The 15,149-nt window shown below is 38.7% G+C and overlaps 1 protein-coding gene across 1 annotated transcript in view; it reads left to right on the forward strand.

The window, feature by feature from the left end:
• LOC124595711 (UDP-glucuronic acid decarboxylase 1) overlaps positions 1–15,149 on the forward strand; it is a 91,368-nt gene that overhangs the window by 42,521 nt on the left and 33,698 nt on the right. Inside the window, exon 6 of the mRNA XM_047134576.1 lies at positions 13,008–13,140. Coding sequence (XP_046990532.1) covers positions 13,008–13,140 — 133 coding nt within the window. The remainder of the gene's footprint in view (positions 1–13,007; positions 13,141–15,149) is intronic.

Consider the following 15,149-nt stretch of genomic DNA (forward strand, 5'->3'; position numbering starts at 1 on the left):
CAGTGATGTTGCTATTGGCTGACTGCATGACGTGTCCTATGCTCTGAATATCTGCTGTCATTGGCTCGCAAGATCACGCGACATGAGCTATGATTGGCTTACCAAAGTGCATTGCAATCTCTATTTCAGTGCTTCAGAAACTATAAAGTGCTGTGTTTGTTGGAATTTGAATTTATACTTTCGTAATACGAAAATATTTAGCGTATTGTAATATGAAAATATGCAGCATACTTGTTGCTGCACAACAAAGGTCTTTCCAAAATGCCCCCCCCCCCCCCCCCCCCTTTCCCCTCATGCCGAGTTTCATTTTCTAAAGTGCCCGGTAGTTCTACGCTGGTGTATAAAACCTTTGTTGTTCAAAGGATTGATATTTTTACAGCTCCAAGGTAAAGTACACTGTCGCTTATTGTGGAAAAAATGTATTTTCACATTGGAAGAAGAAAATTTTCACATCGCAAAAAGTGTGTTTTTAACTGGGAGATCCGGGGAAAATTCAGGAATTTTTTTTTCTTGTCTGCATATACACCCTGAATAATGTCCTCTCTCACTCTAGACCATGACTTCTATCCAATGACACACTTGTTTGATTATAGGTCGTTTTAAAGCTCCCTTCATCGTGAATTGATGTTGGGTTTCGTCCACCATCCATTTGTTCCACTTCTCTCTAATATACACATTAAATGATTTATTTATCAAGACATCAGGAGATTGCAGTTTTGAAGTAAGTCCTTCCATAACAGCAGCAAGCTCCATATTTCCCTGTCTCAATTTCTCTTTCACAGAATTTTTCAAATGACTACTATACAGATCTAGCACAAGAACAGAAATCTTCTTCGATAAAGCACCTTTCCTTCCTCCCACACTCCTTTAATCCATAATTTCATAGCAGCCTCATCCATCCAACCCTTGTCATATATGTGAACAACACCACCTGGCGGTATTTCAGAAGGTTTTGGCATTGTTTTGCACTTGAAAATGATAATTGGATTAAGTTAAGTACCGTCAACACAGTATGAAAGGACAACAGTGTAGTGCATTTTTTGACGATTTTAGCACCTTTCACAGCAACAGTTCTGTTACTTGACACATAAAATGTCAGAGCAATTTTTTCCATATTCACTATTTGGCTTAGTTCCACACTGATTTTCTTTTGATGTTGAATAATAAAGCCATTTTCTTGTTATACTGTTGTGGTATTTTCTGAGATATTTTGGTTTTTGTTCACAGGGTAAGTCCATGACGCTTCATAAACCCGTAGCACCAACCAACTCCACTGTTAAAGTTTGTGTATTTGAATCATTTTATATTGATTCCAGTGCCATTCTGATGGTGTCCTTGAACCTCTTTCAATACATCACCTTCTAGTTCTTGCCATTTTGAATTCAGTCCTCTATTTGCACATTTAGTCTTCCTCATTTTTTCAGTCCTTCATCAGCCTACTGATTGTGAATGATGATTTTGTGGAGTGCCAAAGTGCCACTCAGCAGCTCCATGTTGTTCTGCATATACTGCTGCTTTCAATATATAGCCCACATCATATGAAGACCTTTTGATTTTGTTCCATTATATAACTAGCTACTAACAAAAATATTGTACTGTTACCGACAACAAATCACTTTCAGTTCAAGTTCACTGCACCATAGACTGCAATGACACATCATAGGCTAGACAGTGTGCTGGGTTTGTAATGGCTGGGTGGGGGGAGATAGTGTTAGCAAGCTTGTGAATCCCTACAACTCATGTTTGTCACATTGGTACACCACTGGTGTCAGTTGAGTCGTTTTGCCAGATAGAGATAGATTTCCCACCACTTCAAATATATAGCTATTTTTAAGGTTGGCGGGGGTTATAAATCAAACACTAGACATTTTTATATTAATTTTGATTATAAAATCACCTGAATTTTGGAGGCAGTTTTTTGAGGAAAAAAGTGAATATTGTAGTCTATAAAATACGATAACAGTTGACAGTTGGTATGGCAGCCAGTAGATGGCACTGTCAGGGCCACTTGGAAATGTGCTGGAGTCTGCTTCCCCCACTCCCCGTACCCTCCTTCACGATTCATTCATTTCTGTGTGGTATTACTTTATATTTTAGTCTGGTACCTGTTTGTAGTGCAGATGTAATTCCAAATTTTTACACATCTAAAGTGTGCATAAACACTCTCCTCATTGACATCAGGTGTGTGTGACTTTTTTTCATTTCATAGTGCATCAAAAATCCATGTGCTATTAGTTGGTACATCACAAAAACTTAAGTGTAGTATTAATAGTAATTCATTTCACTGAGTGATCACAGCATAAAGCCTTCAAGTGACAGAAAAGTGAAAAACAAAGAGTGTGAGAGACAGCAGAATAAAACATGAAACTCAATGAAATTATTTGTTAGTATTTTTAAGAATTGTGATAAAAATAGTTTTTAACATAATTTGTCAGTGATGAATTCAGACAATGTTGTCTGTGAAATTATAAATTTACAGAATTCATATTTGAGTAGAAGTAATTGTGAAATTACACTTTCTTGGTATTGCTGCAAGAATACACTTAAAGTCTGCTCAGTCTTGCAGCCCTTTACTCATTCAGCGCAGTTACACAGCCTTCTCTAAACTTTTTTCTTTGCACATTTAATTATTTACCGTGTTGGAAGATAGATGCCCGTTTAAGTTACTGTGCGAGTACAGTTAAACATTTTTTCACAGAATATTTATTTTTTATTACTTTATAAGTGTTAATGGGCCTAGGAGGCCTTTTATAGGTACTACAGTACTTGAAATTTCACTCATTTTATACAAATAAATGTGCTCTCACATAATGTCTGGCAGTGCAGGGAGGGGGGGTATTATTGGTTGAGTTAATCAGGGCTGGTTCAAGAACATTTTTCCTCTCAAGTGAATCTACTTTGCTCCCTCCTCCTTCACTTTCACCTATGTTAGTTTTTGCTGCTTGTTGTGTACATCCTTTATACAAATCTTACACTTGAGTGTCCTTGCCCTTGGTGCCCTGAGAGGCCACTACAAATTGTGATGCATCATGTAGGTAAATCTTACAGTCGTGGTGTATGTCTCAGCTTGCCACCCCAAGTGGCATCTTGTGTCACTTGAGCCTTAAATAGGTCCTGGAATTAAAAAATGGCTTCTTTTAGTACGTGAAGCAGTTGCCATTGATTCCACAGAGTGGTAACAGTATGTAGTATTGTGGCTGTAATAGATACAGTAAAGTGTATACACTGTAAAAACTATGGATAAACAAAAGAGTAATCGATCTTTTGTTTTTAGTTATTTAGTATTGTTATTGAATCTTACACTAAAAGATATGTGTGCATTTATAATGGTTTCTTTTTGTGGTGCTAAATAAATAATTATTTTTATTAGGTCCCTTAAATGTTGACCCCATTGTGACTGTGAGTACACAAGAATCGCTCCAATCATTATTCCAATGTTACTGTAATAATTTGAATGTCTTTTTTCGTGGCAGACTCACCATATAACAACACTTGTATGGAAATACCCTGTGTGGTGAAAAAATACAAAGATGGATTTTGTAAGTGGAGTCCCGGTTTATTACTGCACGTATTAGCAATGGGGTAACTAAGTATCATTACATTTCGGGATAGTTTGATAGCGAGTTGCTGAACTAATTGCAGATTTCATGTCCAAACTGATACTGATTTTTCGAGAAACAGGCTTAAAAACACCTTGTATCACAGAAATCGGGAATCAGAATCACACAAAGTTAAAAATTACTAATCAAAGTAGAACTAAGACACAAAAATTCGTCAACTTTGCGGCAAGACATGCATGCTGTTGCTGAAATGCGAGTAACCAATGATATTTTATGAGCTATATTTTTTCAACAACTACCAACCGCTGCATGTTCTGTCCCCTCCAGACCCAAGGTTGCATTTTGTGTATTTTTGAAAATAGGAACTCCCAGCGTGTGAAAACCAGTCATTAATACATTAGAAAAATGAAAATAAATTTATTTTCAGAAGTTTCTAGAAATTTGGCAACTGCACAGTTGTGCATGTTGGCCCTAAACCAAAACTTTTTTGTGATACACGCAATCCAAGTCTGTCATATTTTCACTCATTTCTTTGTGAGATAAAAGCAAAACAGTTGGCATCTTTTGATAAACACAGGTACACATCAAAACTATCACATATTTTTTTCTTCTAGGCTGTTTGCAACAGGTTTTGTGGCAACTTCTTGCAGCAGAATATTTATCAAATTTTAGTGACCTCTTATTCGTGCATGGTGAACACGATGGTTTATATCTTTTGCTTTCAGCTATAATAAGTGGCCGTCTCCTTCGGTTTCATCATGATCATCAATTCCTGTAACACTTTCCATTCGTGCTATGACAAGGTATTCCCTCATGGCACGCCAATTAATTTCTTGATTTCCTGTGAACTTCTTGCAGGTTGTAATTCTGTTTTAGCCATGTAGTAAATGTCTGTATAGGTTGCTGCTTTTTGGAACAATTGTTTATTGAAGGAATTTAGGAAATAAGATGCTGGATTTGTAACTTTGACAACATACTGAAACAAATGAAATGAAACTTTTCTCGAACAATATTGTACAAAATTTCTGCTTTAATATAAAGCATGAATAGTAAGGTTTACTGCTGGCTCTGATCTTCAGAAGATGGTGTCACCTGAGAAAAGTGTCGTCGAATAGGTTTTTCACCATTTGCCTAGTGCAGTTATAGTCAGAAACATGTATGTTTGGTTCCTTTGCTGTCACGTATGTTGTTTATGTTCCCCAGGTTTTCAGTTTAGTGTTGGTGGATGTCATCTTCATTGTACTGTGAAGTGAATGTTTCTTTAAAATCTTCACCTGTGAAGATGACCCAGATGAACTCCTCCAGGAATTTGAAGCATTTGTCTTTGCATTTAGGAGTCAAGTAGATTCAAGGATATCACCATCATTGCTTAAATCATCTATATCTTGTGGATTTAGCAAAGCAGCGATGACAGTATCACTCACAAGTGTTGAAATAGGACCAATAATTTAATTTTTTTGTTTGATTAATAATAACTGTTAGACAGAGTGATATTATTAAAGTAATGGCAAAACATCACAAGACCATATGAAATCAACTGGCTTTCAGACATGATAGATACAGACATTGAAACACTTGTGAATATCAGCACTCTGTCAACAAGCTAATGTCTTAAAAAATCTGACATTAGGCCCGACATGCACAATTGTGCGTTTGCTAATGTTTCAGTGTGTATCTTTATTAATTTTCAAATAACACAACAACTTACGAGGAATTAAAGTAGAATTATGCTGAAAATATTGTAAACTGAACTTACAGTATAACAATAGAGACAAACAGTTAAATATGTGCTACCCTTTTTATGCAAATCTAGAGTTACATGATTTATCTGTTTGAATGCTGCGCACTTAATTCCGCCATTGTGCCCCCCACAGGTTCAGACGTGTTTCATGCAGAATCATTGTATCCACAGAGCTGGTTTGATTGATAGAGCCAGTGTCGTCCAAACAAAGCAGAACTGATTCATTTGCATCAAACAAGGGAAGAAAATCATCTTTGGAATTTAATCTTCATATTATCAAAGGCTTCAATGCAAAAATTAAAATTGCCAAAGAAGTTTGGTCTACCAGAATAAACAGTGAAAACAATTGTAAAAGGTAAAGAAAAAATTCTGGAAGCTGTGAGAATTGCTCAGTCTTTGAACTTGGGTATTATTCGTAAACTTCATGGTATTATCACTCAAATGGAAATTGTCCTGTTGATTAGAATGTGGTGTGCTCTAAAACTAAGCTGATATTTGAGAAACTGAAAGAAGAAACTGGGGAGGCAGCCAAAGATGAGGTGTTTGAAGCTAGTAATGGTTGTTTTAGCTGATTCAGAAGTCTTCTTAATTGGCGTGTTGTTGTTGTTGTGATCTTCAGTCCTGAGACTTGTTTGCTGCAGCTCTCCATGCTACTCTATCCTGTGCAGGATTCTTCATCTCCCAGTACCTACTGCAGCCTACATCCTTCTGAATCTGGTTAGTGTATTCATCTCTTGGTCTCCCTCTATGATTTTTATCCTCCACGCTGCCGTTCAATGCTGAATGTGAGATCCCTTGATGCCTCAGACAATGTCCTACCAACTGGTCCCTTCTTCTTGTCAAGTTGTGCCACAAACTCCTTTTCTCCCCAATTCTATTCAATACCTCCTCATTAGTTATGTGATCTACCCATCTAATCTTCAGCATTCTTCTGTAGCACCACATTTCGAAAGCTTCCATTTTCTTCTTGTCCAAACTATTTATCGTCCATGTTTCACTTCCATACATGGCTACACTACATACAAATACTTTCAGAAATCACTTCCTGACACTTAAATCAATACTGGATGTTAACAAATTTCTCTTCTTCAGAAACCCTTTCCTTGCCACTGCCAGTCTACATTTTATATCCTCTCTACTTCGACCATCATCAGTTACTTTGCTCCCCAAATAGCAAAACTCATTTACTACTTTGTCTCATTTCCTAATCTAATTCCCTCAGCATCAACCAACTTAATTCGATTACATTCCATTATCCTTGTTTTGCTTTTGTTGATTTTCATCTTATATCCTCCTTTCAAGACACTGTCCATTCCGTTCAACTGCTCTTCCAAGTCCTTTGCTGTCTCTAACAGAATTACAATGTCGTCAGCGAACCTCAAAGTTTTTATTTCTTCTCCATGGATTTTAATACCTACTTCAAACTTTTCTTTTGTTTCCTTTACTATGTGCTCAATATACAGATTGAATAGCATCGGGGAGAGGCTATAACCCTGTCTCACTCCCTTCCCAACCACTGCTTCCCTTTCATGTCCCTCGACTCGTATAACTGGCATCTGGTTTCTGTACAAATTGTAAATAGCCTTTCGCTCCCTGTATTTTACCCCTGCCACCTTCAGAATTTGAAAGATAGTATTCCAGTCAACATTGTCAAAAGCTTTCTCTAAGTCTACAAATGCTAGAAACGTAGGTTTGCCTGTCCTTAATCTTTCTTCTAAGATAAGACGTAGGATCCGTATTGCCTCACGTGTTCCAACATTTCTACGGAATCCAAAATGATCTTCCCCGAGGTCGGCTTCTACCAGTTTTTCCATTCGTCTGTAAAGAATTCGTGTTAGTATTTTGCAGCTGTGACTTATTAAACTGGTAGTTTGGTAATTTTCACATCTGTCAACACCTACTTTCTTTGGGATTGGAATTATTATATTCTTCTTGAAGTCTGAGGGAATTTCGCCTGTCTCATACATCTTGCTCACCAGGTGGTAGAGTTTTGTCAGGACTGGCTCTCCCAAGGCTGTCAGTAGTTCTAATGGAATGTTGTCTACTCCTAGGGCCTTGTTTCGACTTAGGTCTTTCAGTGCTCTGTCAAACTCTTCACGCAGTATCCTATCTCCCATTTCATCTTCATCTACCTCCTCTTCCATTTCCATAATATTGTCCTCAAGAACATCGCCCCTGTATAGACCCTCTATATACTCCTTCCACCTTTCTGCTTTCCCTTCTTTGCTTAGAACTGGGTTTCCATCTGAGCTCTTGATATTCATACAAGTGGTTTTCTTTTCTCCAAAGGTCTCTTTAATTTTTCTTTAGGCAGTATCTATCTTAACCCTAGTGAGATAAGCCTCTACATCCTTACATTTGTCCTCTAGCCATGCCTGCTTAGCCATTTTGCACTTCCTGTCGATCTCATTATTGAGACGTTTGTATTCCTTTTTCCCTGCTTCACTTACTGCATTTTTGTATTTTCTCCTTTCATCAATTAAATTCAGTATCTCTTCTGTTACCCAAGGATTTCTACTAGCTCTCGTCTTTTTACCTACTTGATCCTCTGCTACCTTCACTATTTCATCCCTCAAAGCTACCTATTCCTCTTCTACTGTATTTCTTTCCCCCATTCCTGTCAATTGTTCCCTTATGCTCTCCCTGAAACTCTGTACAACCTCTGGTATAGTCAGTTTATCCAGGTCCCATCTCCTTTAATTCCCACCGTTTTGCAGTTTCTTCAGTTTTAACCTACAGTTCGTAGCCAATACATTGTGGTCAGAGTCCACATCTGCCCATGGAAATGTCTTAAAATTTAAAATCTGGTTCCTAAATCTCTGTCTTACCATTATATAATCTATCTGAAACCTTTTAGTATCTCCAGGGTTCTTCCATGTATACAACCTTCTTTCATGATTCTTGAACCAAGTGTTAGCTATGATTAAGTTATGCTCTGTGCAAAATTCTACCAGGCGACTTCCTCTTTCATTTCTTAGCCCTAATCCATATTCACCTCCTATGTGTTTCCTTTTCTTCCTTTTCCTACTGTTGAATTCCAGTCACTCATGACTATTAAATTTTTTTCTCCCTTCACTACCCGAATAATTTCTCTTATCTCATCATACATTTCATCAATTTCTTCATCATCTGCAGAGCTAGTTGGCATCTATACTTGTGCTACTGTAGTAGGCATGGGCTTCGTGTCTATCTTGGCCACAATAATACGTTCACTATGCTGTTTGTAGTAGCTTACTCGCACTCCTATTTTTTATTAATTATTAAACCTACTCCTGCGTTACCCCTATTTGATTTTGTATTTATAACCCTGTATTCATCTGACCAGAGGTCTAACTTTAACCTATCCATTTCCCTTTTTAAATTTTCTAACCTACCTGCCCGATTAAGGGATCTGACATTCCACGCTCCGATCCGTAGAACGCCAGTTTTCTTTCTCCTGATAACGACGTTCTCTTGAGTAGCCCCCGCCCAGAGATCCGAATGGGGGACTAATTTACCTCCAGAATATTTTACCCAAGAGGGATGCCTTAATTGGCAAAGCATTGCAGAAAGGAGCATGGATAGGTGGCAGGCACTGATAAAGACAGTGTTGCTCTATCCAGAGAAACTCAATTCAGTGCTAGAAGAGGGTGGCTGTACCAGCCACACCATATTCTGCGTGAATGAAAATGGTCTGTTCTGGAAGAAGATGCCTAAAAGAACTTTTATTGAATGGGAAGAGCAAAGCTTTTCAGGTTTTAAAGCCACTGAAGCTCAGTTGACAGTGATGTTTGGCGTGAATGCAGTTGGTGATTATTAATTAAAATCTTTCTTAGTTCATTGCTTAGAAAATCCAAAGGCTTTAAAAAGTAAATCTATAACTGGGTTGCACATGATTTGGAAAATTGAATGCTGAGGCTCTGGTGACAGCCTCACTTTTTGAGGACTGGTTTGGTCAGTTGGTCATCGCTTGATTCTTGAAGTTAAGTGGTATTGCCAATTGAAACAAATCCTGTTTAAAATGATGCTACTAATCGACTAACACTCCTGGTCATCATCCTTTTACTGTAATTGAGAAACTTATATTTTTGCCACAGAGTACAACCAGCTTTCTTGAGTCAATGGACCAGGGAGTCATTAAAACATTGAAAGCTTACTACATAACATGATTGTTTGCACACGTACATGTAGCTGCGAGACAAAACAACAAGCTATCTCTTAAAAGACTTTTGGAAGTAATTCAGTGTTTTAGATGCCATGAGAATTATTGCACAATCTTCGAATGAAATTTTACAAAAACCTTAAAATTGCATCTGGAGAAAACTGTGTTCATTCTTTTCTTTCCTTTTTTGCCACTGAAACCCAGGAGGAGTCAATACCAGATCCTGATCAAGTTGAAAATGTGATTGAAGAGGTGGTTGATTTTGGCAGGCAGTTAAATTTAGATATGGGTGGTGATAACATTCAAGAACTGCTAGATTCATACAATCAGGAGCTGACAATTGAAAAATGATCATTTCTGCTACAAAACAGGGAATAAAAGACTAATTAACATGCTACAGGAAACTTTGCATGAAAAGGAAAAAAAATTGATTCATCAGATGACATTGTGAGATTTTATGCAGCCTTCTACATTTCAGTAACTTCAGTTTCCATAGATATTAATCCATTTGCGAGAAGGGACACCTGAATCATTTGCATTTTTCTCCATATCTATCACTGACATACAGCATGTGACATTGAGTTACTGCCAGCATATTCGTCTGTCAAACACTTTTGTTATCTTCTGGAAGGCAGAGAATTCACAAAATTCACAGACCACAAACCATTAACATTTGCCTTTGTGCCCAAAATAGCAACACCCAAGTAGGCGGTTCACAACAAGTATCCAGTATCTTCCTGGATGAGAGAATATTCCTGCTGATATATGTTCCAGAGTTTTGAACATAATGTTGCCAGCCAGCATTTTATATGATGATATTGCAAAGGAGAAAGAAGTGACCCAGAACAGGCGAAAGTGAAGAATGGGAACTCCTCTTCCTTAGCGTTTGTAGCAATATTGTTACCTCATGCATCACAGCTACTTGTGATAAGTTAACAGGTAAACTGGGGCCGTATGTTCCTCCATGCAACCACCAAAATGTCATCCATGTACTACATAACTTGGGTTTCATTGAAACAAGATGTAAACATGTGGCCAAAAGCATGTGTTCATTGTCAGTGAGCAAACATTTCAAACATACAACCAGTGCTTGCTTAACTGTCAGTGAGGGTATCAGTCACATCTAACATATACACATAGATGTAGTGGGACTATTGCCTTGCTCTCAGTGTTTCACCTATCTGTTAACAATGTCAGGTTTACACATTGGCCAGAAGCAGTTCCACTGAAGGACATCTATGCAGAAAGTGTTTGCACTACACTTTTATTATCATGGATCGCTTGCTTGGGAGTCCCAAAAATTGTCAGCACCAGCAAAGGAAGGCTGTTTGAGTGTCAATTGTTCACTCGCCTCACAAGACCCTAGATATACACAACATCAAAACCACTGCTTACCGTAAGTGTCAAACCGCAAAAATTGAAACGGAAGCTCGAGGTAGGAATATCAATAATGTAGGAAAAGATTGATTACCACTTATCATAAAGAAGACACGTGAAGTTGCAGACGGGCACAATTAGGACACTCGCATAAAGCATTTGGCCACAGCCTTTGTCAGTAGAAGATAGACGTGTGTGCCCCCCCCCTCCCCCCCCCCCCCCCACACACACACACACACACACACACACCCTCCACACACTTCATGCACTCGTGACCACCAACTCCAGCATCTTGGGCTGGAATGCATCATCATGTGGGATGCAAGCAACAATCTGGAGGACCGGGGATGGGCAAGGAATATTAGTGTATGGGTCTGGTGTCTGGTGGAATGTCCAGGGACTAAACTGCCAACAGGTGCAGTGTCATTAGGTTGTGGGGCAGAGAGGTGGAAAAAGGTAAAAAAAAGGAGAGGAGTGGGGAAATACGGGAGGATGCATTGGCAGAGGGCTGGAAATAGTGTGGGAGATTAGAATGGGGAGTAGATGGTAGGACATAAGGGGTGGAAACTGTTTGGTGGAGGATGTGGGGACTGTACATTACTGTAGGTGGGACCTATTGTCCACATATCCACCACTCAAAAGTTTCCATCACCTTTGTCCCATCATCTCCTCCTCATTCTCATCTCCCACCCTGTTTGTTTGCAGCCCACTGCCAATGAATCCGCTCATCTTTCCCCATGCCTCTCAATTTTTCCCCACACCCCTGCCCCACAAACGCCTGCCACTGCGCCTATTGGCAGTCAAGTCCCTGCACACTCCACCAGACAGTGTTCGTCTCTCCTCCCTCCAGTATACTATTATCCCTTCCCTCACCCCCTCCAGATTGCTGCTTGCATCTCACATGATGATGTATTCCGGCCCGAGATGCTGGGGTTTGCGGTCGTGTGCGCATGAGGGGTGTGTGTGTGTGTGTGTGTGTGTGTGTGTGTGTGTGTGTGTGTGTGTGTGTGTGTGTTTTACTGTGAGCAAAAGCTGTATGTGAGGATCTTTTAAGTGTGCCTGTGTGCAAATTAACGTGTTTACTTCACGGTAAGTAGCAATCTGTCTTTTTCCTATGTTGTTAAAAGTTGAACAGTGGCGTCATAACATCAACAACATTAAGAGCACAACTTTCAGGTGACCGTGTTGCTGACTTACCAACAATTTTAGTGGATATCTTGTACCTATATGATTCCAGAACATAACACCACTGCTGTAGAAATGAAATAGCTTGACAACTAGACTTCCAGTTGATTCCTGTGATCCTACGCGAGCGTAGTGTGACATTCCACTTTAATTTTCAACTTGAAACAGAACATGGCATTGTTTAAATCAATAAATGTTTGACACCATGCTATCCCTTCTGTTTTAATCCGTCTTCAGTTGTACATGCAAGGCATGATGCACAGAGAGAACCTCTATTTGTGATGAACATGCCGAGAAATTCCAGATGGCGTAGCTGTCTCAGCTTTGTTTTTTCTGGGTGCTGTTTAAAGGAAAATGTAAATGGCTCATGGTCTTAAGTAATCGACACAATGAAATGGAAACTTGTAAAAAAAATGTGTGTATACGTTGAAATAATTGGTCTTTTGTTTTTAGTTGTTAAGCATTTCCACTGCAACTGATATGATAAAGTGTGTGTGCATTCGTAGGAGTTTCCTTTCTGTGGTGATAAATAAAGGATTATTTTTACTAGATCCCACAATATAAAACAACAGGTAGGTGAAAAAACAAGAACATGACAGACAGCAGTACAAAAATGCATATGTTTTGACCTTCTGTAAAGAAATTTGTTGTGTTGAAAGCACAACAGTCATTTATGTTGAAAGCAGTAGACATTAAACAGGAGTCAATAAGTAAGCTGAATACTTAATGAAATGCAAGTTAGATTAAAAGCTATGTAAGTTTACATGAAAATGACATATTTAGATGAGTAAATAAACGTATTATAAATGCTGGTTAAATTGACGAATAAATGTTGAACTAGAGGTAGGTCTATGACATTGTGAGGGAGGGTTGGCCAGCCAAGGCAAGCAAGCCCTCTGTTACACGTTAGCATTATGAATGTTGTTAAAAAATATTTCTTACTGAAACAATGTTTATTCCATTGTCTTACAGTTGTTATTTTTCTTATTCATTTATTTTACAGGTATATGGCCATGGTAAACAGACAAGATCTTTCCAATATGTATCAGATCTTGTGAATGGTCTGATATCGTTAATGGCATCAAATTTCACATTACCAGTAAATTTAGGAAACCCCACTGAGCATACTATTGAAGGTATTCTTCCAAAATCAATAACTACATAATAATTTCACCAGTAATTAATTTACTTTGAAGACATTAATATGAAATGTGGAAGCATCTGGGGTATGGAGTTCTTTTTAAATTTGATGGTACAGCTTCAGGTATTTGTATGTGGGTCACACTCTGCTTCTATCAACAGGGTGTATACGGCCTGGGACATCCGGGAAAAACCCGCGAACTTTTTCATCCGGGAAAAACCCGGGAATTTTTTGAGAATTCCTGGATTTTTCATGGTTTTAGATTTCAGTTAGTTTTGTAGGTTTGACGTGTAAGATCAGATACGCTGACAAAGAACTTTAGTCCACTACTGCTGAATAATACTGCAGCAATGAAACATAAATCAGAGAATAACACCAAAATAAAAGTTTAGTTGGATAGAAAATGGGTAATTTACACAATGCACAGACCAGTTTGCCGACACTGAAAGGTGTCAAAGGCTTTAGGTCGAAGATTATGCAGTACGTCCGTAACAACTAACGTGCATTCGATGTGCGTGACGACACAATTGTTTAAATTTCTAACAGATCACCAGAAAATATTACGAATAGTGGCTTGAGATGCGTTACTTTCAAAGTAAATTTCCATGCAAGATGATTTATGTTACGTGTGAGAATGTGCAGTGAATTTCTTAAATCACAGGGCGTTATAACTCTCATTCAAAACGTAACACTTTGAGGATCAGCCATTTGAAAAATGTCGGGCCCAGAAGATAAGTCATTTATGCCACTATTTAAAATTTTACCGGCACATTTGTATTTGATATGACTTAACATGTAACACACGCTAAAAAAAAGACCGAGCTTCAGGTTAGTTTTCATATTTAATGTTGTTCTTTCATAGATAAAAAATTATGCAATTGATGCCAAAAAGTGTAATTGACCTTCAAAAAAATGTGCATAATGTGTTACTGAGCAATGTCACAAGTCTCTTCATGCCAGAATACTTCGACTTTTCTACGCAACTGATAATCATTTTGGCACGATTTTAATTGCCAAATTAGAGCCTGTTAGTAGGACTACGGACTTCCTACCATTGTAGGACTAATAACAGTGGATGCCAATAGACGATACAATTCTCGTTCGTACATACACATCTGCTTATGAGTTAACCGGTGTAGAAACGCGCTTAGCTGAGTTGAGCGAGCTCGGCGTAACTTCGTAACGTACGCGCCGCGGCCTGTCTTTCTCGTAGGCGCCGCGGCCTGTCTTTCTCGTAGGCCTCGTGCTCTGAATAACTGCCATCATTCGCTAGCGAGGTCACGTGACATGAGCTATGACTGGCTGACAAAAGTGCATCGCTCAACACAATCTCTATTTTAGAGTTTCGGAAGCTACCGAGCTGTAATTTGTGGAATTTGTGTAAATACTTTTGCAATACGAAAGTAATTGTCTCGCATCAAACAACTTTCCAAACACATTGTTTTTCCAGGATTCGTTTCCTGAAGTGAAGTGGTGGGACGTCCTCCGTCGGTATAAGACCTTTACGATTCAAAGGACTGATACGTTTTATAGCTCCGAGGGAAAGTATACTGTTACTTAACCCGGATGTATTTTCACCCGCTTTATATGCAATTTCATCCGGGAGAAATTGTGTTTTTAACAGGGAAAAATTCGGGAATTTTTTTTTTTCTTGTCCACGTAGACACCCTGATCAAGAAGAAAAATTTAATGCTACACTTACAATATCAGGTGGGGCAAATAAAAGTGGCCCAGAGAATGGAATTCCAGGGTACAAAGAAAGACAGCAGAGAAAAGGAAATACAGTACTAACCTGACTATAGCAGATGTTGAAAGTGATCACCATTCATTTCTTGGCACTTTTGGGCCCGGATCAGCAAGTTGCTGAAGATGGATCAAAGCTGGACTACTGGAATTCCTGCAACCTCATTCGAAATACTCTGCTGCAGTTCTTGAAGACTTTGAGGGTTATTACGGTACACCTTGGACTTGAGGGCTCCCCACACAAAGTAATCACACACTGAC

This window comes from Schistocerca americana, chromosome 2 (assembly GCF_021461395.2).
Source record: "Schistocerca americana isolate TAMUIC-IGC-003095 chromosome 2, iqSchAmer2.1, whole genome shotgun sequence".
Classification (NCBI taxonomy): Eukaryota; Metazoa; Arthropoda; class Insecta; order Orthoptera; family Acrididae; genus Schistocerca; species Schistocerca americana.